Below are 26372 nucleotides of genomic sequence, written 5' to 3'. Positions count from 1 at the left end.
CGCCTACTCCGTAGACCCGACGTGAGTTCGGATTTGATTTTCTACCCCAGATCGTTCTCCGTTCTGGACAACCAATCGGTATCCTATTCTCACACGACAGATTGATCAAGCTATCCACGGCAAATCCTGCAGGCACTGAGCTTGGCATACAAAACGATTGGTACGATAGGCCCGCGCATCCAATCATGATCTTTACTGTCACGGGATAGGTTTGGTGCTATGCGCACTGACCGTTCCCCTATATTCTGCCACCACCGTTTCGTTTGAACGTGATGACTCTTCATTTTAAGCTCACAAGTTCCCGGGAATATGCGAACATGCCAAGAGGAAGAGGCCATCAACGGCCTATGCTCATCACCCCCTGAGATCAGCGGCCTCGCAACGTTACAAGGAACTACCTGCTAGCTCCTTGGCTGCGTTTCTTATTTCAGTATGTAGTCGCGAGAACTCCCTCGGTCGATCGGCTGCTAGTAATTCCCGCTGATATGCGTTTTGTTGTAGCTTTTTCTCCACTTGCATATACATCTTACATAATGGATAAATATGCCGACAACCAATATATGTCGAAGGGAATACCGGATACTACTCTACTGCCTATCACATGGTAAAAAGTTGTCCCAAGGTTATGTCAGAACCGAACAAGATCTTCGCTATGGGGGTATGTAGGCGCAAGTCCTTAGTTCAATCCTTCTAAGCGAGGTGTAGTAACCTTCTGTTTGGCAAATGGAAAAATGCAAAGGGCTCTGCTCAGGTGCTTTTGGCCCGTGATATTTAAACTGTCCACTGCCCAGGAGTTCGCACCAACGCTGGGAAGGTACAGAGTGTCCTGACTTCCAGAGCTGCCTTTGTCAAACCAGGCGATTCTTCTAGTCCAAGATGAGACTCAACACGTTGCTCCTGGCGTTTGGGCTTTCGGCGTCTCTCCGGGGAGTACAGGCCGAAACTCAAGTTGAGCAGTCCATCGCTTCTATTTGGGATGACTTGAAGAATGCAGTGGACTGTGGTGCTTGCCAGGTATGCTTAAGCTCGGCACTTCCATTGCTTGTAAGGTCTTGCGCTGACTCTATACAATCCTATAGGTTCTCCTCGGTAGCATCAAAGTTACCGCAGGGCTTGGTCAGAAATTCATGATTGATGTATTCACCGGGCTGTGCAAAATCAGCGGGGTGAGTTCGCGATTCCCATGAGCTTACTGACTCAATTCTATTAACCACAAGTATACAGGTCGAGGACCCAGATGTCTGCACCGGGATCATTGATAAAGAAGGACCTGCTCTGCATGAAGCTTTCAAAGCTCTACATCTCAACTCTGACGCTTCCAAGACACTATGTGCCAGTTTGGTCGGCCTTTGCAAGCACCCGGATGTTCATCCCTACACTCTAACGTTTCCTTCACCCAAGCCAAAGACTGTGAGGCCACCATCTAGCGGCCAGACGCCGCTCCAGGTCGTCCACTTCAGTGATACACATGTGGACCTCCTCTACGAGCCTGGATCCAGCTACGAATGTTCCAAGCCCATCTGTTGCAGATCCTGGTCAGATGAATTTGCACCTGGTAACACAGAACACCCATGTGGACCATTTGGAAACACAAAATGTGACCCGCCACAAATACTTCAGGAGAGCTTGCATGCTGCTATCGCAAACATCAATCCAGAGTTCTCCATTTACACTGGCGATGTGGTGGCCCACGATATCTGGTTGGTTGACAAGGCCGAAGCTCTGAAAGGGCTCAATGCCACGTACACTGCAATGGGAAATGATATCGGCACTGTGTACGCTGCCATAGGAAACCATGACACCGCACCACTCAACCTCTTTCCTCCGGATGCTTCAAGTGAAGCTGATCCCCAATGGGCCTATGAGGCTCTTGCAGAAGACTGGTATGGACTCACGGGTGTTCCTTCCGTCAAGTCTGCAGATCAATTTGCGTCATACTCAGCTGTCCATCCCAACAGCAATCTGCGCATCATCTCTTACAACAGCATCTTCTACTACATTTACAACTTCTACATGTACCAGGAACCGATGGAGAAAGACCCGCGCGGACAATTTAAATGGCTCATCGAGGAACTGCAAGCTGCCGAGGACGCAGGCCAACGCGCATGGCTAATCTCTCACATCCCATCCGGTATACCGGATCACTTCCGCGACCATTCAGAGTACTTCGACCAGATTGTCCAGCGCTACGAAGCCACCATTGCAGCATTGTTCTATGGTCATACGCACCGGGATGGGTTCCAAATCGCATACTCCGACTACAACAATCGAGACTGGAACACAGCTACTGCAATGGGCTACATCGCTCCAGCTGTGACGCCAACGGAGGGCTCACCCTCTTTCCGCGTCTACAAGATCGATCCAGTAACGTTCGGCGTTCTAGATTACACTCAGTACATCGCCGACATCAGCCACCCATCCTTCCAGACAAATCCAGAATGGCTGCCATATTACTCCGCCAAGGCTGATTACGGATCCAAAATCTCGCCTCCACTCACAGATCCCGAAGCCGAGATTAGTCCTGCTTTCTGGCATAATGTCACCGTCGCCATGGAACAAGATCCGACTGTTTTCCAAGATTACTGGGCGAGACGTGTTCGTGGGTTCGAAGTCGAGAGCTGCCATGATGACTGCATGAAAAATGAGATCTGCCTTCTTCGTGCCGCTAATGCGCAGTATAACTGTGACAAACCGAAGGCTTTTGACTTCTCGAAGCGTGATGGGCAGGAGGGTGATATCCTGCTGGAAAAGGAGCCTCATATTGACTGTGATCATGCTGGAATGGCAACACTGGTCTCGAAGATGGCGTATCGGGCTAAACTTGAGCGGAGAAAGGAGCTTGAGACTTGAAAGGCCATGGCTGATCATTTGGTAGTTGGCTTATTCAATTCTGCGAATAATAACTACCAAAGTTGATTTGATAATCTAAACCATCCAAGCCCTTTTATTTATGTCTCTCCTCTTGTCATGGAATCTAATATTGGTACAAGTACAGTCATTACAATTAGGCATCAAGCAGTGAAGGTTGAATCGGGATCTACGGGAAGCAGTCCCTGACGATCCATCATCGCAACAAGATCCCCATCCATCATGAACTCGCCAAGCTCCATTCCAAATGGCAAGAGACTAAATTCGTCCCCTGTAATTCCTGCTCGAGTACCATGGAGATGGGAAAGGGTTGTATTTGAGGCATCGAGGTCCGTTTCTAATAAGCAGTAATGTTAGTAGAGTCCCAGTCACACGACGAAGACGGAAAAGAGACTAACCAGGATCATTCAAGACTTTGCTGAATTGTTCCAAGTAATACCGACATCGATCGATCAATCGGTTTCCTTCATCAAGCCTGGAAAGTGCTGCTACGGCACGACCGGGATACTGTCTAACTTTACTTGCTTGGTCTATCATTGGTGAGTTTGTTAGGCTGGTATCACGATAGACCCAAACTACTCCGATGAGGACTAGCGCTGCGTTAAAAGCTAAGAAACTGTCAGCATCCAAATCTTGAGGGCGAGGAAGTCAGAGCATACTATAGTATAGCGAGAACCACCACGCTCCCAGGAGGGTGCGCTTCCATCCAGGTTCTGATACAACACGGTGTACGATATCAATGATCTCCATCGCGGAATATGCGCATATCTGCAAGCTATTCATCCCAATCTGTTGCAACAATCTAATATCCTGAGGATCGTGCTCAGAAGACCTGCTTGCGGTGATGAATTTGACTAACATCGGGCGGTGGAGTAAAACTCGAAGATTTAGATATCTCAAGGTCAGGATGACTTGAAACTTTAACGAAAGACATTGGGTATTGGATGACATCTGAATTTGAGGCAGATTATCAATGCTATCCAATGAGATAAGTTGTAATGGATGGGTAAGCGACCGTTCCCAGGAGAACAAGTGCTGTTCCAAGCTGAAAATATGGGCCACAATCTCGCTGACTGGTAATGGACCATCGCAGCCGATGTTTTGGCCATAGAGAAGCTCTAGGACGTTCCAGAGCTCCTTATATAGTCCACTTGTGTTCATGTCAGAAGTCTCGGACCTCCATGGGTATTGGGATCAACCACTTACATTGTCGAGTTGAAGAACGCAACACTCAAAGCCGCTGTCTCGCCATCCACAAGGCCCGTTGAATTTTCAAATTCTCGCTTCTTGGGTAGCTCGAGCTTGACGTAGCTATCTGGAATGGCTGCTGGTCTGCCAAAAGTCATGCTCAGAGTTCTGTATTGTCAGCATACGTTTGGCGTGTGGAGATTTAGCCGCTTACCGGTCTAAGACCACGCAACCGTACCAAGTCCGCTTTCGCATCTCCTGCTCGATCGGAGAAAATAATTTGGATGCATGCCGCGAATGCAATCCAAGCTGAAGAGCGGCTTTGACGGCTAATCCATGGACGGTCCATGCTTGTATTGACTTTTGCGTGCCTTGGAGGTACTGGCCCATCAGGAGTAGATATTGTACTGATGAAACACAGTCAGGGCAATCTTCCAAAGGGAAACAAGAGTTGAGAGCTACTCACCCACTTCTAGGGTTGTCCCTCGCAAGATTTCACTCCCACACAAGCCAAGGCCACGCTGATAGAACACATCTGATTCTTCGATCCGAGCATCTGCGCTGGAACTTCCAGGAATCGCAGCAATAGTAGCCATAGCGAGCACCATATTCAACAAACCGAGCCAGGTTCTCCGTACGCGACTGAAGTTCTCTCGTGCCATCTGGTGATATGTGTCCAGGAAGACGGGTGGGTAGATATAGGGGAATAGTAACCCCGTGTTAGAGAAATAGCGTTCGATAAGGTCCAAGGTGTTTGACGGCGGCGGTAAAGCAAAGATGTTCACTTTCATGCGCTTATCTTGACCTATTTGGCGTGGTGGCGATGGTGGTCTCGATGCATTCACAAAGCCACCCTCAGCGGCGCCAGGTGAAGGGAAATACCCCGGTTGGACAATAGCGCTTGATAGATGTCGAAGAAATGCAATATTTGAAGAAGGGCCTAGTAACCTTTAGCAATCTAGACTTTCCTCGTCAAGCAGGTAGGTAAACTTACCAAAGAACCCAGAATCCTCCTCATCCGCAAAAATCACCGCACCCATACCATCGACTGAATCCTCGGTCCCAATCAAATCCGGCATCGGTGCAGCAATTCTTGCCTCGCCCTGACTCTCTTCAGTATTTCGACCAGAAATAGCAGACTCTCTTTCTCTGTCCCTTTCTGGCCCACAATCAACCCTTTTCGCCAACCCATTCAAATCACCTTTCATACCTCCAAACGACTCTTCGAGCCTCTTTACCCTATCTTCAAGCCTGTGCAGATAGTCTTTCTGTACAATGATATTAGCAGCCGTTGGTGGCGGCGTGTAAACACATTCAAACCCCAGATCCTGACATAACGAGCAGCTGGGCCGCTTGCCGTCACATCGGGATTTGCGGGTTCGACATGCATCACAGGCGACGGCTACACGGCGCCTTTTGAAGGGCCGCCCGTTGGGTGTTTCGTTATCAGGTGAATTAGATGCCATTTGATAGTATCATCCAATTGTCATCTGATCAGGGGCTGGCGGGGGCTGACTGTTTCTGGGGTTGTGTCGGGCGGGGGTAGATCGGATGGCTACCCGGTGTTGCCGTGATGTGGATAAGTGGATAACATCCAGTGCTGGGGGACAGCGGCAGTGGGTTTAGTCAATCTCTGATTTTGCTGATATATTTTTTTTATTTAATTGGATTTGTTTCTTCTCTTGGCCATAGCTTGCGATATATGAACCTTGATGTGTCTAGACTTGTTGCTGATTTGGGATTTTCAGCGGAGACTATTTTCCCATTAGTGGCAAGAGTGATGGACATATAACAATCTACTTATATAGGATTAGCCCACCCCGGACCTGTATAATTTATCCCCTATATATTAATAGCGACGAAGAAACCAAGAGTCTTTCTACTAAACACTAGTACTTGACTTTATTATATTTTTTATCTAAATTAGCGCGGATCACCTCAGGACGGTCGATTTCTTAAGTAGGGTAGTAGTACGGAACCATATCATCTACTATGTATTAGCCTTACCTATCCTTTCTTTATTATATGGTTTGACAATAGCTAAGATATAGAGATATAAGTAGTAGATAGATATAGATTGGATAATACACACTTATATAACTATTTAAATTAACTCCTTGGGCAGTACGCCTAGGTACCTTTGTGTATAAGGTTAGGTATAAAGCTGAACTACGAGTGCTGAATCGACCCGTATACAACCTTTAGCGTTCCCCTCTAACATATACGACCCTTGGAAATACATAAGCCCAAAAACACCATAGACAAAACAATCAGCTATCTTCATCAGGGGAAATCACTATCTCTGGCGTAGACTGTGGCCTTGGCGATGAAGTTGTGGGGCTGACATCGGACATAGATGGTGCTCTACTTCGTGAGATCGGCCTTATATCTAACGGGTTCAATTGTCGTTGCCACCCCGCAGACGCGGCCACAGGAGGACACTGCAAGGTTGATGTCCCAAACATGCCCCCACTCGGGAGTGAATTTGAATGAGCTTGACGGGATTTTGGCCGCGGGATAGCTGGGGTAGGCACTGAACGGCGTGTCGGACTCCGGGGCCTCCTTGAGCTTCCTTCACCATTGTCAACGGAGCCCCTGCTACTTATGAAGCTTGCAGCTCTTGATCGGTTGTCGGGTGTAGATGACCTTTTATATTCGTCTATCTGCTTTTGGAGAACTGAGTTTTTGTATCTTTCTCCTGGGGTCTCCGGGTAATTTGTTTTCGCTTCGGGTTTAAACCCCGTTTTCTCGATTTGGTTGTGGGCTTTGGTTGTCATAATGGCACTGGCTGCATTAAGGAAGTGGGCAAACTTTCGTCTTCCTAAATCGGGCTGGGTGCCAACGGTTTGATTGGTAGTATGGCGGCGTATGTTTGTCATTTCGATATCGGGATCCTGTCTCTCGGCACTTGTTCTAGACTCTCGTCGAGAGCTACTTCCTGTATCGGAAACAGCACAGTCACAATTTGGGCATTTCCCCACGATAGTCTCTTCTTGCTGTCCATCTTCCTTTCCCGCGGCTTCCATATCTGCGGAGAGAAGGAGATATAGTGATCCTATTACAGCGAGGACCGTGCCAACGATTGGCGCCCATTGACCTAAGGATTTATCTGTTAGTAAATTCATAGAGTTGATGTTTTTAATTGTCAAACTCAGGCAAGGAACAGCATTCACTTACCAATACTTTGTATAGGCTCTGTTTGGTGCTGCATTTGCGTACTCCAGAAGTTCATCTCGCCTTTGACGAGAATTGCCAGCACTGCTGCAGCAAACACCGGTATCTCGATGAGAGCCAGCCATTTACTTATCTTGTTGGTAATCCCATTCATGTGGGTGATGGTAGCCCCGTTGGTTCCCAGAATGGGTTCATCTGGCTTGTGCTTAGGTGCTCCATTTGAGAACTTCTCCCAGTTATCATCCAAAATTTTGATCCACATGGATACTAATGACAGGATGGCAGGAATGCAGCACGCAGCCGCAATGAGCGTAGTAGCATTGAATGACAGCTGACTAGGCACTGGAATCACATAGATATTGTTGGCTGCCTTCAATCGCAACGGTGAGACCGGACCATTCTCTGGGGTACAGGCAATGCTACAGTTGGAACCATATTGAAACACACCACCTTTTTTGCCCCCAGTTGAGGCCCAGTGAATGCTTGCCGGGTCATCACCTGGGCAAATACTGGATTTGAGGCGCATGAATTCCACAATCAAGCTTATTAGTCCAACTAGGAGAAGGACGGTCCAGAGAAAGATGATATCACGACCGGGGTTGTTGAAGTAGGTCCGAGACAGCCTGACGGTCGCTGGGGCGGTTAAGATGCCGATTGCGCACAGCTGGAACGCCCCATAGACATCCATATCCACCGCGCCTATAGAAGATTAGATTCATTGGTTGTTTCTATGGGTTTGACCGGGCGGGAAGCATCAACCGTGGCGATAGGGCCATTAGACTCACCGTCGACATGAAGTGCAGCAAGCACAATTCCGTGAAGAGCCGCAATAGCGGGGAACAGTAACACAGCGGCCAGACAAGCGTTCCGAATCCATTCTACTTTGCGAGCGACCACACAGGCTGCAATCAAGACATAGTATCTGAAGAGTGTGTTAGTACACCATGGTAGCACTGCCAATCTCTTTGAAGGGAAACCCACAGGACTCGGGTCCCTGGGCCATATTGACCGGAAACCGGCCAGGCGCAGACAACCTCGAGATGCGAGGAACTTCCGGTCGCGGTCACGTTAGGGGGCGATGCAGGAGCGCGATGCACGAGTGCATGCTCTAGGAAGGAGGCAATTAATGGAATTGCGGGCATTGCATGTTATCCGCCTCCGGTGACGGTAACTTTATGATGAAGCAACAAAAAAGGCATATATTAAGGTGTCATTCTCTAATCCTGACAGTGACTTAATGAGGCTCGACGTGATCTCATAAGTAATGGAGAGAAAAAGAAAGCAAGGAGCCTTCGAGCCGTCTTAACCACGAAGTGTTACTCTGCAGATTGACCATGATCAACAAAGCGAATCGGGGACCGCACCCGGGGTGAGAGATATTTCGTCAGCAACAGCCTCATCTCGGATTTTGGAGCCTCGGTCTAGCTGGGATTGGGTAACCTCAGAAAGAACCTTTATCGCTAAGCTCTAACGCTCGGAACGACAAGTGCTCCCGTGATATTGATTTGGGCGGGCGCAGCAACCCGGGCGTGAATACGAGATGGGGCGATCCCAGTTCCCGCTGATTGGCAATTTGGACTCTGTTGTACATATTGCGCAGTGGCTGTGTCTGTCGGGCGATTTATCAGTGTTCCAAGGAGGAATGAGAGCTATGATGTAGGAGAAGTAGGAGAAGTAGGAAATAACGAAACAACTCAAAAGTCACGAGGGAAAGAAAGACTGGGACTGATATTGTCCCGAACCATGGGTCAGCCAAGAGTAAAAAGGCAACATTAAAGTGACGGTCAACTTCCTAAAGTTGACAGTGCGGGGTTTCCCAGGTCTCGCCAATTTCCAATAGTCTCGACTCTTCTTATTGGCATTTCTTGTCAACGGCAAATACAAGCTAATCAGAAATGTCCACCCTATCCCGTGCATGTCTTACTCTTTTTTGATTGCCCTTCCTATTGAGGCTCAGACCACCAGACCTCTCTGAGCGAAAATTTCTCCTGCTATCGCAACGCTTGATTAGCGTCGAAGAAAGGCGATTTACTTCGCCTGGAATCTAGTGCAACTTTAATAAAGCCCATCCTTGATCCACAAATCCACTTCTAACACGGAGATATTCCACAGCCTCCCATACCTTGACAGGGCCTTCATTAGCAGCTGGGCGCCCACTTTTGTGCCCGGCCTAGGTCACAATCATTTGAACCTGGTCGATGTGATTATGAGGGGTACTTCACTCGATTTCCGCCACATTTTTGACAATTTCTTGATTTCCCCGGCATTCCAAGCACCGAAGATAGAGGACAACCCGCGACAAAATTTCTCCGGATTTTCGATTGACAGGAAAACCGCCATATTTGTCGCGGATTCTTTGCATGAGAGAAATGTGTCCGCAATAAATACAAGAGTTGAATATTGACATGCAAATTTCTCTTATTTCACATTCCGGTATTTTGTCACCATGCCTGACTGCGGCTGAGGCACAATAAGAGAGGCTGACTTGGTGCATGACAACCACAGCAATTACCTAGTTCATATTCTTGAAGTGTACCCCGGAGAGAGAAGAAAATATCCAAAATGGACGACGAACTCGATACATCGAAAATCAAAAGTTGGCGATCAATCATCACCCTAATAATCTTTGTTATTACTAGTAAGTGCGGTTAGGCCTACAATGTAAGATTGAGACTAACTTTTGCTTCTTTGTGTGCAGATATTATTGTCCTTTTCCCATTTCATATCCCACTATACCTGCCTCGATGGCTCACAAATGGAGTTCTGGATGTATTGAGTGCCATGCGCATAATACCTCATCGGACTCGCTCTCGATCCAATGACAAGCAACCGATGTTCGTGAAATTTCGCTTTCCGTTGAACTTTATCACGGCACCGTTAATAGCGGATCTCTTCCTTCTCGCTATCTTGGCTATTGGCCGAAAAGAGGTACATGATGGAATAGTTGGCGCAGACAACATTAATCCCATTGATATCATGGTCTTCTTCCTTACACTCGCCTACATTGCCATCTCGATTGACGCCTCTGGCCTCATCAGATATCTGGCCTTTAAGGTTCTCCAAAAGGCAGGCAAGGTCGGCCACCGTCTATTCTTTTATCTGTTTGTCTTCTTTTTCGGGCTAGGCAGCTTCATCGGAAACGACCCAATCATTCTGTCCGGTACAGCGTTCCTCGCGTACATGACCCGCGTGTCAAGCAATATCGTCCACCCGAGAGCCTGGATCCACAGCCAGTTTGCCATAGCCAACATTGCCTCCGCAATTCTTGTCTCCTCCAACCCCACCAACCTGGTCCTTGCTGGCGCCTTCAAGATCAAGTTCATTGTCTACACGGCCAACATGATTGTCCCTGTAGTTGTGACAGCAATCGTTCTATTCCCGTTCCTGCTATATATCATTTTCGCCGATGAATCCCTTATTCCTTTCTCTATCACAATGCATGAGCTGTCTGAGGATCAAAAGAAAAAAGCACCCGTGAACCCCAACATTCCTCATGCCAGAGGAACCGCCGAAGAGACAGAGGAAACCGATGATAAGGAAGGAAAGCAACTCTCACTGGAAGAGATTATGAACCCATTCTTAGACAAAAAGGGCGCATCTTTTGGGGGGCTCATTATGGCCGCCACGCTCATAACCCTCCTGGCAATCAATGCATCAGGCAAAGAGAATCCCGTTTTCTGGGTTACATTGCCCGCTGCTTTTGTGATGTTCTGCTGGGATCTCGCATTTGGTTGGATCCATCGCCATGACACCCGTGAGATTGCCGCGAAGGGTCGACAGGAGTTTGAAGACGCACAGGCAGAGCGAGAAATGCGCAAACGAGAGGAGCATCAAGCATTACCAGAAAATATGGACCCAGAGACGTTAAGGTCGGAGCAGTCCGAGCAATATGATGCTACAGGCCTGCGCCACTGCAGTGAGCACGCAGATGACGATATCGCCTCAAAGAAGCCTTACCTAGAAAGCGGAACTCAATTTTCACTCTCTGTTGTTGACAAGGAGAAGTTTCCAGAACTACAACTACCAGGCGGTGAGGCGATAGACAGCAAACAACCAGCTCGTGCAAGTTCTCCCGAGGCACTGGACTCGAGACAAACCACCGACACCACGATAGATGAGGAGAAGCGGGGATATCCGTATCATCAGGACAACGGCCCATGCACCTTGGCGTCGCTCGCTGGTGATATCTATCGTTGGTCGCAGGAGACATTCCCCACTGTGACGGTCGTAGTATCCCACATGCCTTTTGCACTGGTACCCTTCGCTTTTACGATGTTCATTCTAGTGCAGGCACTTGTCACCAAGGGCTGGGTGCCGGTTTTCGCGTATGGATGGGACCACTGGGTAGAAAAGACCGGGACAGTAGGCAGTATCGGTGGGATGGGATTCTTATCTGTGATTCTGTGCAATGTGAGTATTGACCAATCCGCTGACCATTTTTCCACTCTCGCTCCGAGACCGCTAACTCGTCACTCTTCTGATCAGTTTGCTGGCACAAACATCGGCACTACGATTCTTCTCTCGCGCGTTATCCAAGCATGGCAAAAGATCCATGAAGTCAGCGGAATCCCCATCAGCGATCGCACATGGTGGGCGACTATCTACAGCATGGCACTCGGGGTCAATTATGGCGCATTTAGCACTGCGTTTAGTGCTTCGCTGGCTGGGCTGCTGTGGCGGGATATCTTGGCGAGAAAGCACATCCGTGTCGGAAGTCTGGAATTTGCCCGTGTGAACCTTCCAATCATTGCTATCTCTATGGTGGTTGGATGTGCAGTTCTTGCTGGAGAAGTGTATATTGTCAGAAGTGCCAACCCCCACGTGCCGGCTTGATGTGTGGATTGCGGGAGGCTGTTTAGATGTTTTATAGATGGTGATGCTCTCAATGTTTGTTTGGTGTGGCTTTTTGTCACCCGACAGGCAGACGATCTTACGAAGTCAATGAACCCAGAAGTATCTCTAACGCAAGTTGTTCTCATTGTGAAATTTCCACTTATTCAGGTTGAGTTGTGTTACATTCCATCACTTGATCGACCCTCCCACGATACTGTGGCACTACACGTCTAATCACGCTATACTAATAGCTTCACTCATCCACAAGGGATTCAATGTCCATGTCCTCCGAGCGATAGAAGCCCAATGCGTCAATCATGGGTTTATCATCAAACCGATACAGATAAACCTGTTCTTCAGCACCCGCAAAGTGCTGGTATCTGTACCACGCCGGAACACAGAAGGTATCACCCTGCTCCCAGGTATATTCCTTATTACCGATAGTCGAGCGCCCTTTGCCAGTGATGACATGATAGACAGCAGACGTAGTCTCGCGCCGGGAAGGTGAGGCCTTGAATGCCGAAATTCTCTCAGCACATCCTCCAAGGACGCGACTCACTATGAGAACCATTAGCCATATTTCCATTCACCGAGCCAAGTGGCAAAAAGGCCAAACACATACCTTCCCGCCCACCCTCCTTCAAGTATCTCTTAGTAACCCAGTCCCCAACAACCCCATCTAACTGGGCCTTCATAGTACTCCACGGAAAAACCAACGGCGAAGTAGTACTATCCACATTCTCCGCAGGATAACGAGGCTTATCGAAGTGCTCTACAAAGTGCACAGGGAAGTGTCTGAAGTTGGGCAAATCCAACCCATCCAGCCACACCATAGGTCCAGAACCATCTTTGCCGTGGTCATGGTAGTTCCAGGTCGGGGTGAGAATAACGTCTCCGCGCTGCATCGTGATGCGCCGGCCGTGGACAGCAGTAAAACCGCCCTGGCCTTCAATAATAAAGCGCATGGCAAAGGCCGTGTGTCGATGAGCGCGTGCAGTCTCGTTAGGCATCACTAGCTGCAGACCAGCGTAGAGGGTGTCGGTAGTAAAGGGGGCATCTTTGATAGGATGTCAGAAGCTGTTATACGCAGTGTATAGTTCATAGCAAGGTATAACTCAATGCAAAATCTAAGGGTAGCTTTGTACATACCTCGAGCTGGGTTGGTGAGCATCAGCACCCGGCGCTCAGCCTGGTCTGCCGGGACGAGCTTTCCAGCGCGCTCCAAGTTAAGTCTGATGGCGCTGTACTTCCAAACATTTGGGATTGTTGTTGGGTTTGGTGCTGGTGGGTTTAGACGCGCCATCTGCTTCCACAGAGGGAGGGTCTTGCTCGCTTCGAGGTCAGCGAGAAGCTGCTCCTCTGTGTCAATAACACTTTCTACTTGAGTTGAAGACATTGTTGGAGTTTCGATGGTAATGAGATCTTTGGACTATATTATCTGCATTATATGGAGAATTGATCCGTAAGATATATCTTGAACACTTTCATAGGATCGTCGGCTCTTGCTAAAGTCCGGGGCAAGATCGGGAAGTCTTCCCCGGTGCGTTCCCAGCCGAGGGGTCATAAAGGCGGTAATCCGACGATATGCGTTGTTGATAAGCTCCAATTATTTCCCTTGAAACAAAGCAAGTGACAGTAAGCAAGATGGTGTCCAATGGTCGGGCCAATGGCCATGTTTCTCAGGCGTCCTTGAAGGTGAATTTCTCATCCCGAAATGGCAATGTGAGATTATCAGACGTTAACGACCCAATAGACCCCAACATACCCCAGCAACTGCCTCGAATTTTTAAATGATCCCTTGTCAGGTGAAAAAACCATCCCTGCAAAGGTCCGCCTAAACATTATCGTCGTTGGCGCCGGACTCGGCGGACTAGCAACAGCTATCGCGCTCGCAATTTCCGGCCACACCGTGACTGTCTACGAACAAGCACAGAAGCTTGGAGAAGTACTACCTCTTCTCCGTTGATGCTAGCCATAGCTAATCACCTACCTCAGGTCGGGGCTGGTATCCAAATCCCATCCAACTCAACTCGACTTCTGAGCAGACTCGGCCTAGACCCATACTTGAAAGAGTATGTGATCGAGCCTGAGTCTATTTCTTTCCGACGCTGGCAATCAGGAAATGTCATTGGGCTCACACAGCTTATCCCGAACTTCCGAGAACAGTTCGGCGCGCCGTACTATGTGATTCACCGTGCGAACTTCCATTCTGCGCTGCATAAACGCGCCCTGGACCTAGGTGTCACAGTCAAGGTTGCCTCACGGGTTGTGGGATATAATATCGAGGAACCAAGCATTGTTCTTGAGAATGATGAAACTGTATCATCTGATTTGGTCGTTGCTGCAGACGGTATATATCGCCATACTCTTGAGATATATATGGACCGACTCTAATGGTCTGTAGGGGTCAAGTCGGTTGCTCGTGGAACTCTCGATCAGAGCGGTAAGTCCGCATTCGAGAAGACTGGATTCGCGGCCTACCGAGCTACTGTGGATGTGGAGCGCATCAAGGGAGACCCGGAGCTTTCTTGGCTGTTGGAAAGGCCAGCTCTTAATATCTGGTTAGCAGAATTATGGAAGGGTCTTCGAAACACAACTGACCCTTTTTGCTAGGATTGGTGACCAGCGGCATGTAATGACATACACCATCGGAGCCGGCAAGTCTTTCAACATGGTTCTCTCTCACCCAGATGACAGTGATCCTGCAACCTGGGATCAGCAAAATACTCTCAGTGATATGAGACGCGAGTTCCAAGGATGGGACAGCCGGTACGAGTCTATGGGTTTTGTTGGTATTGTCTTCCTATTAATGAATTTCCAGGCTTGAGAGGATTATCGGACTCATTGAAAAAACCATCAAATGGCCACTGATCAGTGGAGTCCCCTTATCTCGCTGGGTGAATGGCAAAGTATTGATCCTTGGAGATGCAGCACATGCAATGTTACCTTACATGTCACAGGGTAAGTGTAAAAGCATACTTAACCTTGATAGTGGTCACTAAAACTGCACAGGTGCAGCAATGGCCGTCGAAGACGGCGCAGCCCTAGCACGATCTCTGTCCAAAATGGAGACCGTCGCAGACATCTCCAAAGCATTGAGCATTTTCGAAAAGGTCCGCATCGAGCGAGCTGGAATGATGCAAGAGGCAAGTCTTTTGAATGGAAAGCTGTGGCATTTCGCCGATGGCCCGCTCCAGGAAGCCCGTGATGCAGCTATGAAGCCCGAGACTTTGGGTCTGCCTTTCAGTCACAGCCCTAACCAGTGGAGTGATCCGGCGACTCAGATGTGGTGTTATGGATATGATGCTGAGCAAGAGATTGATCGGGCTTGGACGAAGTCGGAATTGTAGAAAAGCTGTTTGCATAGAGAATAATGATTTCCCTTCGTTTCTGTTCATCAATATCAGTCCAGTTGCTGTAGGCATCCGATCCCCAAAAGAACACTATATAGTTCGCACATTAGCCCGAAAGATCATTATAGCCATGATATTTCGTCATGCTAATCATACCCCAGATTCCCTGCATCCTCTGGTTTCTCATCCGTTTAGCTACTAAACCCCCATTGCGGAACTACACCCGACAATCCCGGTGTACCCGATCTATCCCCGGCATAACGACAATGAAGAGCCATATAACCCCCCAACCACCGGAATGGATGGCCCTGTTAGTCAATTTCAATTACAACGAACCAAATACCAAGACAAGAAAAACCCGAAAACATGTCTCTCCCGTGGAAACGCCTAATCCGCTTCATCGCCACAGACGGCCGCACCCTACGCGGCGAGCCAATCCTCCCAACCCCAACAACAGACCTGGGCTTTATAACCGAGTCCGACAAATTACAAGCACGTGTAATCGAAGGTGACGACCTATACGACACCACCGGCAAAACCCGCGTCACCGATGAAATCGTCTCCGTGAAGACCGTCCTCGGCCCATTGGCGCAGACAGATGTTCCTATTCTGCGTTGTGTCGGGTTGAACTATGCGAAACATAGTGAGTTTCCCAATCCTCTCTAGGAAATAGAGCAAATACCTCAAGCACAGTTACTTATACACATATCTACCATGTCTACAGTCAAAGAAGCCGGCCGCACCCCACCCCCATTCCCATTCATCTTCTTCAAGCCAAATACCACGATCCACGATCACGGCGCACCAGTAGCAATCCCACAGATCGCCCAGGATTCGCAGGCAGATTATGAAGGCGAGCTGGTAAGACAAGGCCCCTGTTTACGAATACCCTGCCCTAGGTCCACTGATCTCAGTATGTATACTAACAAACACCCATAGTGCCTTGTAATCGGCCGCGACGCCAAGAACATCTCCCCAGAGAACGCGCTTTCCTACGTAGCCGCCTACACAGTCGGCAACGATGTCTCAGCACGCAAACTGCAGCGCGATCCGGCTCTCGCGGGCCGTGTCCCGCAATGGGGATTCTCTAAGGGATTTGATACGTTTGCGCCGCTAGGACCGTGTCTTGTTGCTGCGAGCGAGATCGCTGATCCTAGTAAGCTGTTGCTGAAGACGATTGTTGATGGGGAGGTTAGACAGGAGGAGTATGTTGCGGATCTTTTGTTTGATTGTGCGTATTTAGTGTCATATCTTTCGCAGGGGACGACGTTGCAGAAGGGGAGTGTTATTATGACGGGGACGCCTGGTGGTGAGTTTTATCTGTGTTGTTTTTGTTTGTTTGGGAGGGGATTGGTTGAGCTGACTCGTTTTCTTAGGTGTGGGCGCTGGTCTTTCGCCGCCTAAGTACCTTGTTCCTGGGACGCAAATGGATGTTGTCATTGATGGTATTGGGACGCTGAGGAACGGCGTGGTGTTCGATTAAGATGGATTATATGATTGTTGGTTGACGGGGCTTGGGGCTACATTATAGACGGGCAAGACGGAGATCGCCAGAGCACTTCTCAGCAGATCCAAATTTAAGACAATATCGCAAGAGAACAACTTGACTTGGCTGGAAAGAGAGGCCCGCAATTGATCATCCCAAGCTGTGTTATAGAAGCGAGGCGCAGTTGTCTCAGCGTGGACCAATATAGTCTCTAGCCTTCCGTTCCTGTAGTTCATTTTCCGTTTTGGGTCGACCTCAAAGAGTCTAAAAATTGGAAAGGGGCCACACTACTCCGTACTCGTACAAACGAACAGTTCTCGAAAATAAAACCGGGATACTACGAATACTGAAGACTATCTGAATAAACAAACACGAGTCAAACGAAACGAATCTCATTCAATGATCCGTCTCCTGCAATATGCCCTTCGTCTTTTTGGAGACTGTTTGCATATCACGAGCATGATCTTCGTAATCATAATTGTCCTGTCGCATGTGCGTGTTCGAGATCTCGTCAAGAGAACCGCCCATGACTTGCCAGCATGCGCGCAAGGATCGTAAGCATATGTCTTATGGCCGAATGGGATCCATCATCAGGTAGTATTGCGAAAAAAGACTCCGAAGAGAAGAAAATTCTATGAACATGAAAAAATGGGCAAAATGTGAATGCGGTCCGCTAGGGACACGCGAAATGGTAAAAAGATCCAATATCAAGGGAGTGGACGAAAGGTAAAAGAAAAAGACCCGGTCTCTCTGAGAGATGAATGATTGGGTTCTCGGAGAGACTAGGAAAGAAGGGGGGAAAGTCACAATAAAGTGAAAAGAGCGGGGGGAAAAAGGGGGGAAGAGTCGTCAAGACCATATCCGTTTGCGCAATCTACCAGAGATGTGTCCGTTGCTCATGTTCATAATCATGGCCATCAAAACTAACGCGCGGTCGACGCAACGTTTAGTGGATGTACCACTTGGCACCAGAGACACGGCCCTTGTCCATGGGGGCCAGCTGACCGAAGAGGTGACGAGACAGATCGACGGAGCTGTTATCGCAACCCATGCACTTGTCCACCACAATACCAGTGGCGGTCTGGCCATTGTATGTGATGGTGACGGTCTTGCCGCAGTCACCATCGGCCATGATACCGTGGGGCAGGGCGAGAACGTTCTCTACGGTACCATCGTTGGTGGTGCCGCAGGAGCTGGGGTTGGTGCTGGTGGTGGCAGTGTCGTAGAAGGTAATCTCACCGTCGCAAGGGGAGCCCTCGGAGCAGACGCCGGTGCGGCCGCTGCTAGTGGTCTCAGTGTTGGCGGAACGCGTGGCAGTAGGGGCAGCGGTAGAAGAGGTCTCAGCCTGTACGACGGGAGCGGGAGTGGTAGAGGTCTCGGCTTCCACGGTGGGAGCAGGAGGAGCAGGAGGAGCAGGAGGAGCAGTGGTGGAGGTGGTGGTGGGCGCAGCCTGCTCCACCTGCTTGGCAGGAGCCTCAACAGTAGGGGCAGGGGCAGCGGTAGTGGTGGAAGAGGAGGTAGTGGTGGGCGCAGCCTTCTCTACCTCCTTGGTAGAGGCCTCAACAACGGGGGCAGCGGTGGTGGTAGGGACGGCGTTGGCGACGACAGGGACAACAGTAGTAGGGTGAGCGGCCTGAGCGTAGACGGTGGTGGTGACATCGACGGTGGTCCAGACGATATCCGTGACGGTCTCCCAAACGACGGCACGTTTGGCGACGGGAGCCGAGTAGCCAGTCAAGGCGAAGAAAGCGCCAGCAAGGGCGAGAGTCTTGGTGATAGGAGCCATTGCGAATGAATCTGAATAGATGACTAGAGAGAGAGTGTGTGTGTGAGGTTGCTTAAAGGATTGATCAACTGCACAGCAGGAAGGTTGGGCACTCGAAAGGAATGTGAGTGAGGAAGGAAGGAATGGACTGAAAGAGAACAAAGATAATTCGGGGGGAAGGATCTCGACTTTATAAAATACCAAAGGTAAGGCACCAAAGAGGAAAATGGCCCACTTCAATTGTTTACCAAGTTCCCCACTTTATCCAAACCCATGGTCCAAATCAAGCCACGACCCATTGGACAACTCACTGCCGTTCATTCTTTACACTAGGTATGTTGTACACACATACTGGATATTCTACATAGATCCTACCCTACAAAGGACGCATTACGGGAATATCACAATCGTAACTCCTAGATACCCGAGCCGGACGCCCCGGTAGATTCTCATTGGAACAAAAAAATCACCAGGGGCTTGTGCGCCACACAGGCCATATTTCTCCTGGCCCTAATCTCCTCTGGGGATAGACCGACGGCTGCTTCAGCCGATCCAACTCCTACTGCCTAGCTGGGGTCTCACGACCCACATATTTTACTTCTCGTACCTGACCAGTCGACCTATCAGAGACAGCGAGTATTTCTTTCTTTTCCAAGGTTCTTCCTTCGGGGATACCATATCCGCTATTTTTCATATCATTTATTAAGATCTCATCACATCTTCACTCTTTAGTCACCTTGCAAATGACGTGTTGTAGTGTACACGGTCGCAATGCACCCCAGGGGAGGACGGGCCAGAATACTGCAGTCTGCCTCTTCGCAGTCTGACGTGTGTGTATCGGGCCCCGAGGGTATGATTACCGGTATGATTGGACAATGCGTAAGACAAAGATGACCGTTTAAGCCAATCCAGCTGGGATCATGTTTTACTTGTATACTATTATTGTACTCCGTACATGTATTTTAGTCCTCTCCACTGCCAACGGTCTGGACTTGGTCTAAGTTTTCAAGCCGTTTTTTTAGTTTTTTTTTAGTCTTTTAGTGGGAGAATAGTGCCGATCCTAGTTTTCTATTGTGTGAACATCCGGAGTACTCCGTACTGTGTGAATGGCTCTACCTATTGAGGGTTTGAATCTAGACTCTTCATTTTCAAGATCTTACTTGTCTCACTGCACTCCGTATCCAGTATTCTGTACTAAATATTCAACCCCTCTTCCCAGCCCTAACCAGCCCAAACACCAAATGCAGGGCACAGGGCACGCACCCTGAACAATCTTGAAATGTCCGAGACCTACGTAATCGATACCGAGAACCCGATCAGGGTGCTGACTATGTTCGCACAAATAATTAAAATGCACCTATAGCTCTCTAACTACACATCCCATCCCCGGGCATTTTGGTATTTCAGACCCAATCATCTCCTTCCCGAGAGAGGGGAGTCAGACCATGTCGCACCAATAACACCAGATACATGGTACGAGCTCGGGTATTTGGTTGGCGCCCATACACAGTACTGTATTCCACTTGGTCCAGTCCCCTCTGCTCCATTTGACCGAAGATCCCCCCGGAATAGAATTGGATGACCATGGTTGGATGGCGTACATACATAGTGTATTACAATGAAATTGCAGATTTGAAGAATTTGAAGAATTTGAAGGGAGTGGGGGTTGAGACTGGGATTGTACTCCGTAATCTTTGGCGACGGCGAATTTCGCGAGCCCGTTTAGTGTGTCCGCGGGGTGGCGATAATCCCTACCAACACAATAATTATATGGAAATAGTCAACAAACGTCACGAACCAATGAAGTTTCGTCAGGGAGATTAGTAGGACTTTCTACTCGCAACCTCACGTTACGAACGCTTTCGAAAATATTTTTGTTTTTGTTTCTCGTGTTTCGCAATGGCTTCTCGGGGTTGATTCATTGCCTCTTTCGGACCCATTGGTTATACTATGAGGGCCAACTCGTCTATTTGACCAACTAGTGTAGTATAACAAGGCCTAGAAGATCCTCGGTGTGAAATACTAGTTACCAGGCGAGTAGGACAATAGCAAAGGGGAGAATGTATTGTGTTCCTTATTCCGAGACTAATTCATGATTCAAAGACCTTTTCTTGGCACATGCAGGAACTAAGATGATCACATGCATAAACCTTCATAAACAAAAAAGGATCCTGAGGCACCAAGGATCCCGAGGGCCTGGGTGCCTCGTGCTTTTGCAACTTATTGAAGTTATTCCCCTCTCGTCATCAAAGTAATATGCTGCCCAGGTGCTAATTTTCATTTGCCAATTCTATACCCTCTGGGAAGCTTAATTTCCTCGTCCGAAGTGACCGTAGGAATGGCAGGCCCCGGTATATTCCTGGTAGCCCTTTTCACGCCTTAACATCACGCATTTGTTCCTGCTCTGGACGGTGATAAATTCGCCGACTCGCATCCGCAGAGCATGGAGGCTATTTGTAGGATTATGTTTCTTGGTAGGCCTTTTCTGAGGCGTTTTTCCCTGCTTCTTGGGAGTATGCTGTAGAAAGTTCGCAATCTGGTCAAGGTGCGAACCACTTTCGGGTATTTTTCTAGAAGAAATTTAATCCAATCGAGATCAACAGTGGAAGCTCATCGTCCGTCCAGCCAGTTTCAGAAATCGCGACTAGATATTTATTAGGGATATTGGTTTCACGGCACCAATGTTCAAGATACGTTCTGCCATGTAGGATAACCTATGGAGGTATTTTATCGATATTTGGGGTGATGCACTTAACCACTTGACCACGGTGACATCGGTGCCAGATTCCTCCATCGGAGCTTGTGGTGATGGTTCGGGAGACGAAAGAAAGTGTCATCAAAGTTATGGATGTTCATCGGACAAACCCTCCTGGATGCGATATGCGGCTTAAGTTGATCGAAAAACTGTTAAACGAGGCCAAAATCTTTGACACATTGTAACCTTCTTATCCGACGTCCGACTTGTGATAAGTTTGATCTGCGCAGGCAGTTGTGGTAGGAGGCGATAGTTCTAGTTCTTCCAAGCTTTTGTGTGTGGTCGTTCCTGCGTAAATAGGTCTGGTTTTCTACCTTTTTAAGCTCGGCGACGATCGGTGCTAAACCGAAGGCACCTTCTGCCAAGCAGACTAAGGGATCGGCCCTGGATTATACGGAGGGCATGCGGCCGTGGATGGGCGCGCGCGCAATCGCTGGTATAGCACGTCGAATTCGCGTCCTAAATGGGCGATGTTCTGGTCTTCTTCTTGTCATATGAAGCCATAGCTGATTCCATACGTTATATAGGATCAGAAGCGTGGCACTACGAACAGGGACTGCAACCCTGAGAGCACAGCGGGGCCAGCGGTAATTCCGGATCGATCATTGGACCCACGCGGCCCGTGATAAGGCGTGTACATATCAGGGACAATTGGAGGGCTTTGGCCATACCGATTAATATTATTAGCAACTCAAGCCCAACTTATGCTACTGCATTGATGAAACAGGGCTTCAATGATGGGTCGAGATCACTGATGTGCCCTCAAATACCAGCGGGTTTATGTTGCTAGTCAAGTTGGTCATGGTGGGGATCCGACGAATAAATCGACCAACCATGCTTTAGCAAGACCGATGTTGTAGGCGCTAGCCTCCCTCAGCAGCGCTGGAGAAATTAAGAAAGCACGGTCGCCTCCTACACACTCATCATGGCCAACGCGTTTTGTTGTCTCTATCCCGATGACAACTGAGCATGGTGTTTTTTGCATCGAAATTACGCTTTGTACAGCTCCTTTTCGTCCTATTCTGGGTCTTTTTCTTCCTCTTCAAGCTACGACCGAGCATAACCGCCCCCGTCCAGCAGGTCTGGGGCGACCGGCATGATCGGGACGACTTCGATGCCATCAGAAACGAAACCCTTGGGGTAATGATTACACTCCAAGCCTCACCTAGAGATCTTTCAGCTCATGACTATTTAGTTTCAAAAAGTCTTCGCCATCAACCTTGTCAGCCGGCCCGACAAGCGGGACAACATCGTCCTAGGCTCATCCCTCAGCAATTTCCACGTAGAATGGATCAACGGCGTGACTCCAGATGAAGTAGATGCTAAATCCTATCCATATGTATGTTTGCTAAAGTTACACAATACACACAAATGACTGACCTTTTCTAGAACTGGAACTATGACCATAAAACGACCGAGTACGCGGCCCGACGGGCGCATGTCAACGGACTCCAACGGTATGTGGTTGAAACTACAATATTTGACTTCAACTAATTGTCCCTAGAATTGTACAGGAGAGATTAGGGAGTGCTATCATTATGGAAGACGATTCAGACTGGGATGTATCAATCAAAGTCCAGCTTCAGAGCTTCGCCCACGCAGTCCGAGCCCTCCAGCTCCAGAAAGCTCCGTCTCAGTCACCATACGGCGATGACTGGGATATCCTATGGCTAGGACACTGTGGCATTTCATGTAAAACTAATTTGCCATTTTACCTTGCCCCAAATGATCCAACTATCCCAATGCCCCACCACTTTCTTCCCCAGTGGCGCGACCCTCCGGTATTCGAGGGTTACGAGAGACCTGACCACAGTCGACTTGCGTGCACAGCAAACGATGCAGTCTGCTCAATGCTTTATGCCGTGAGCTATAAGGGTGCACAGCGGATTCTCGCGGCCCTTTCGGTTAACCCGTCTGGTCTTGCGGAAGAAATTGATATTGGCGCGCAGTTTGACGTATCACTTGGGCGTATGTGCGGTAATGGTTATTTGCGGTGTTTTGCACCTTACCCTTCTATCACGGGCGGCTTCCATCAGGCAGGTCCAAAAGCAAAGTTTTCTGATATCCACAATGATGAGAGCGGCGAGGAAGAAGGCTTTTTCAGCTGGGGAGTGATGTATAGCACAATGCTCAATATCAACCGTATCCTGAAGGGAGAACAGACCGTTCATGCGACATGGGGCGATGTGGATGTGTTGGATGTCGTTCCTGAAGACATCACAATGGAGAAGGGGGCTATTTATATTCCTAAGCACATAGACTGAACTTAATAGGAGGAGAAAGTGTTAAATGTCGGTGAAAGCACTTCAGAATAGATACCGGTTAAGCTATGGATTCTAATTCTTTTTCATTCTTACACTAGATAGTACTCATTTTTGGGGCATGCTTTTTCCGTGTATGGACTCCCATGTGGACCACCATGGAATCTTAGACATCAGAAAATAGCTTTAGATGTAACGAGATGGCGTTGATCTCCGGCGTCTAGCTGAAAACGAAGTACGTGTCCGTGCTATTTCTGCTATTTCTTTCGCAGTCACCCAGCCCTTTGGAATTGGCGCCCGAAAATCAGTGGCATACTCTTAAGGCAGTTTAGATGGTGTTCACCCGAAGACATCTACTCTCGAATTCTCTTCCACGGAGCCTTCTTGTCATAATTATTCGTGATTCGGAATGCTGGTCTTTCACTCACTCTATTCTGGGCGAGAGTAGACTTGATTGGGTGTGTTGTGTCCGATTCAGCCCCCGTCTGTCCCCAAAACCACAACCCCGTCAGTTTAGCGTAGTTGGGGCGATCACGAATGCAGTTAGATCAACTTCTCTCCACAGTTTCCGATGTCTGATTGCACCGTTGGTCTTCCTCCTGCATTAATCCCTGGCAACAAGTTTGGCCCCGTTCATTTCACGTACCTCCAAGGCCTCCAAGGCGCTTAAAGAAGCAACTAACCATTCGACGTTATGAGGTCAATGGACAAACATGTTGGCGTTCTCATAATAGTTCACCACTCTCGCTGGGGGCCGTGTGTTTTCTCGGTGTGTTTGGATTCCCCAGCCCACCGCGCGACTCATATATAACTACCTGGGTTGCCCATTTTTGTTTCCGGACTTGACTTTGAGGCTCACTTCGTCATGCGTCAAGTGGGATTTCTGCTATTATCCCTTGCGGCTATCGTCTCTCTTGTGGCTGGAAGTGACCCTGACAATTATTTCACGAGTCCAGCTGACAACACTGGCATCAATCCGGTCTTCACACTAGGTGACAAGCTAGTTGTCTCATGGAAGACCAGGCTTGATGTATTCAATGTCTCTATCTGGCAGCAAAGCTTAGTAGAGACAGGTGCCGCCAGCCAGGGAAATATATATTGTTAGTTTCACAACGTTTTCAAGGCCATAATGCGAGATGATTAACATTTTCTAGCTAAAATACACTCCACTGATAAAGTCACCAATTTCACATGGGTTGTCCAGGTGTACGGATTTGATCTTTCATACTCCAACGAATTCTTCCTCTGGGTCAACCCAGATGAAAAGGGTGGATTTGTTTCTACGTACTTCAACATCACCGAACCTGCCTCCACTACCAGCACTGCGTCTTCATCAGCATCCACATCTGCATCTGCATCGACGAAGACGCAGAACACGGCCACCACACCCTCCTCCCTCACATCGGCATCATCGTCTTCTTCGGACCCATCTTCTCAAACATCCGAGTTAACTCTGACCGGAAAGATCGCAATTGGAATCGGTGCCGGTGTTGGACTTCCGATACTGTGTGCTTTGGGTGCCCTTCTCTATCTCAAGACACGAAAATCAGATAACAAGATTGAAAAAACAATCTCACCACCGGAGCCAATGCCGCCATGGATGGTTATGCAGAACCAGCATGCTCAGATATCATGGCCCAAGGAGGTGCATGGATCGAGCCTGAAAGCCTCTTTTGCCGAGCTACCTAATCAGCCATATCGGTGAAAGGAAGTAAATGTGATACGCGTTATGTAACAGCCTGTACGAAGATGGATCACTCCAATGTTTCATACGGAAGCGTGATAAGCGAGAGATGTTGTTACACAGTAGATGTCGTCTATAGCCTTGCTTGTAAATATATCGGAAGTTCTTATTTAGTTGCATCGTATTGAGACTAAGCACAAGCTGTATATAATAAATCTAGAAAGTTGCTAATAATAACAACTTATATCTGACAGGAAAGCATGGTTACAGCCTTCGGCCTCAACCCATGGTAAATAACTTGTCAAGATAATGTGTTGTTTTCTCAAATTGCTCTTGTCTCACTGTGAGACCATTTCCGAGCCACTTAAACATGGTTTCTTACGTCTCCAGCCCTGTTGGTAGTATCCGAATCGGGGGTTACTCATCGAACGCCCGGGAGATGGAAAACGTTCATTATGTAGTAGATGATATTTTGTCTCTAGTAACAGGTCCTTCGCTTTACAAATCTAAACCGAACTATGAAGCATGTTGCTTACCCAAGATCCTCATCGAACTAGCCAACAGTATGTAGCTGACTGTTAACTATGAGGGAGCAGAGAACCGTCCCATTTTTGATTGATCGGACTTGCTTTTCTGGAAGATAACACATTGGCCATGGGGATTGTTTAGTTGGCTCGACTTCTTGTTTTTAGCCTTGGGTCTTTAATTTTTTGCCATTGCCGAATGAGGAAATTGGGTTGTTTGTTTGGCGCCGGAATTGGCTTGGACGAGTTTTGGGGTTTGTAGGTTTGCGTTGGGTTTAGACTAGGGGCAGAGGAATGCAGTCTCCAGGTGTAGGGATGAGTACCATACGTTAGTGTATAGCAGGACTTTGATTTCCCAGGCCGATGAGACGAGTCCTGTACAGTAAGGAATATCTACGATTAGCCTACAAGGTCTGCAAGAGAAGAATGAATAACAGAACACGTTATTGAAGTAATAATAGACAAATCCAGGAAATATCAC

At 48.4% G+C, this 26372-nt stretch overlaps 10 protein-coding genes across 10 annotated transcripts; 6 read left to right on the top strand and 4 right to left on the bottom strand.

Annotated features, from left to right (window-relative positions):
* Window positions 1-876: 876 nt before the first annotated feature.
* Window positions 877-2850, top strand: N7537_004920 (acid sphingomyelinase family protein; the record flags this gene model as incomplete). Its single annotated transcript, XM_056895977.1, has 3 exons — window positions 877-1014; window positions 1080-1166; window positions 1225-2850. 3 exons carry the CDS (start codon window positions 877-879, stop codon window positions 2848-2850), a joined length of 1851 nt encoding a protein of 616 aa, XP_056755725.1.
* Window positions 2851-3011: 161 nt separating this feature from the next.
* On the bottom strand, window positions 3012-5522 carry N7537_004919 (putative C6 transcription factor; the record flags this gene model as incomplete). Its single annotated transcript, XM_056895976.1, has 8 exons — window positions 3012-3205; window positions 3267-3476; window positions 3528-4018; window positions 4075-4224; window positions 4271-4463; window positions 4523-4996; window positions 5051-5215; window positions 5267-5522. The coding sequence occupies 8 exons, from the start codon at window positions 5520-5522 to the stop codon at window positions 3012-3014; spliced, it is 2133 nt and encodes a 710-aa protein (XP_056755724.1).
* Window positions 5523-6420: 898 nt separating this feature from the next.
* N7537_004918 (uncharacterized protein) lies at window positions 6421-8372 on the bottom strand (the record flags this gene model as incomplete). Its single annotated transcript, XM_056895975.1, has 5 exons — window positions 6421-6628; window positions 6703-7153; window positions 7234-7929; window positions 8016-8152; window positions 8212-8372. The coding sequence occupies 5 exons, from the start codon at window positions 8370-8372 to the stop codon at window positions 6421-6423; spliced, it is 1653 nt and encodes a 550-aa protein (XP_056755723.1).
* Window positions 8373-9792: 1420 nt separating this feature from the next.
* On the top strand, window positions 9793-12063 carry N7537_004917 (putative arsenite efflux transporter ArsB-like; the record flags this gene model as incomplete). Its single annotated transcript, XM_056895974.1, has 3 exons — window positions 9793-9868; window positions 9929-11640; window positions 11716-12063. 3 exons carry the CDS (start codon window positions 9793-9795, stop codon window positions 12061-12063), a joined length of 2136 nt encoding a protein of 711 aa, XP_056755722.1.
* A 253-nt stretch (window positions 12064-12316) lies between these two features.
* Window positions 12317-13459, bottom strand: N7537_004916 (cupin domain-containing protein; the record flags this gene model as incomplete). The annotated part of the gene is made up of 3 exons (XM_056895973.1): window positions 12317-12621; window positions 12686-13120; window positions 13213-13459. The coding sequence occupies 3 exons, from the start codon at window positions 13457-13459 to the stop codon at window positions 12317-12319; spliced, it is 987 nt and encodes a 328-aa protein (XP_056755721.1).
* Window positions 13460-13707: 248 nt separating this feature from the next.
* On the top strand, window positions 13708-15413 carry N7537_004915 (uncharacterized protein; the record flags this gene model as incomplete). Its single annotated transcript, XM_056895972.1, has 7 exons — window positions 13708-13785; window positions 13817-14008; window positions 14059-14413; window positions 14468-14624; window positions 14677-14832; window positions 14885-15024; window positions 15076-15413. 7 exons carry the CDS (start codon window positions 13708-13710, stop codon window positions 15411-15413), a joined length of 1416 nt encoding a protein of 471 aa, XP_056755720.1.
* A 369-nt stretch (window positions 15414-15782) lies between these two features.
* Window positions 15783-16899, top strand: N7537_004914 (fumarylacetoacetate hydrolase family protein; the record flags this gene model as incomplete). Its single annotated transcript, XM_056895971.1, has 4 exons — window positions 15783-16059; window positions 16141-16277; window positions 16356-16725; window positions 16793-16899. The coding sequence occupies 4 exons, from the start codon at window positions 15783-15785 to the stop codon at window positions 16897-16899; spliced, it is 891 nt and encodes a 296-aa protein (XP_056755719.1).
* A 949-nt stretch (window positions 16900-17848) lies between these two features.
* On the bottom strand, window positions 17849-18688 carry N7537_004913 (RlpA-like double-psi beta-barrel domain-containing protein; the record flags this gene model as incomplete). The annotated part of the gene is made up of 1 exon (XM_056895970.1): window positions 17849-18688. The coding sequence occupies one exon, from the start codon at window positions 18686-18688 to the stop codon at window positions 17849-17851; it is 840 nt and encodes a 279-aa protein (XP_056755718.1).
* Window positions 18689-22391: 3703 nt separating this feature from the next.
* On the top strand, window positions 22392-23686 carry N7537_004912 (uncharacterized protein; the record flags this gene model as incomplete). Its single annotated transcript, XM_056895969.1, has 4 exons — window positions 22392-22562; window positions 22618-22761; window positions 22812-22879; window positions 22927-23686. 4 exons carry the CDS (start codon window positions 22392-22394, stop codon window positions 23684-23686), a joined length of 1143 nt encoding a protein of 380 aa, XP_056755717.1.
* Window positions 23687-24548: 862 nt separating this feature from the next.
* On the top strand, window positions 24549-25388 carry N7537_004911 (uncharacterized protein; the record flags this gene model as incomplete). The annotated part of the gene is made up of 2 exons (XM_056895968.1): window positions 24549-24783; window positions 24838-25388. The coding sequence occupies 2 exons, from the start codon at window positions 24549-24551 to the stop codon at window positions 25386-25388; spliced, it is 786 nt and encodes a 261-aa protein (XP_056755716.1).
* Window positions 25389-26372: the final 984 nt, after the last annotated feature.

The sequence above is a fragment of the Penicillium hordei genome, assembly GCF_028827395.1.
Source record: "Penicillium hordei strain IBT 12815 chromosome Unknown utg000002l_segment0_segment0, whole genome shotgun sequence".
In the NCBI taxonomy this organism is placed as follows: Eukaryota; Fungi; Ascomycota; class Eurotiomycetes; order Eurotiales; family Aspergillaceae; genus Penicillium; species Penicillium hordei.
The sequence above is the reverse complement of the archived record's forward strand: the minus strand, read 5'-3'. Positions and strand labels throughout refer to the sequence as shown.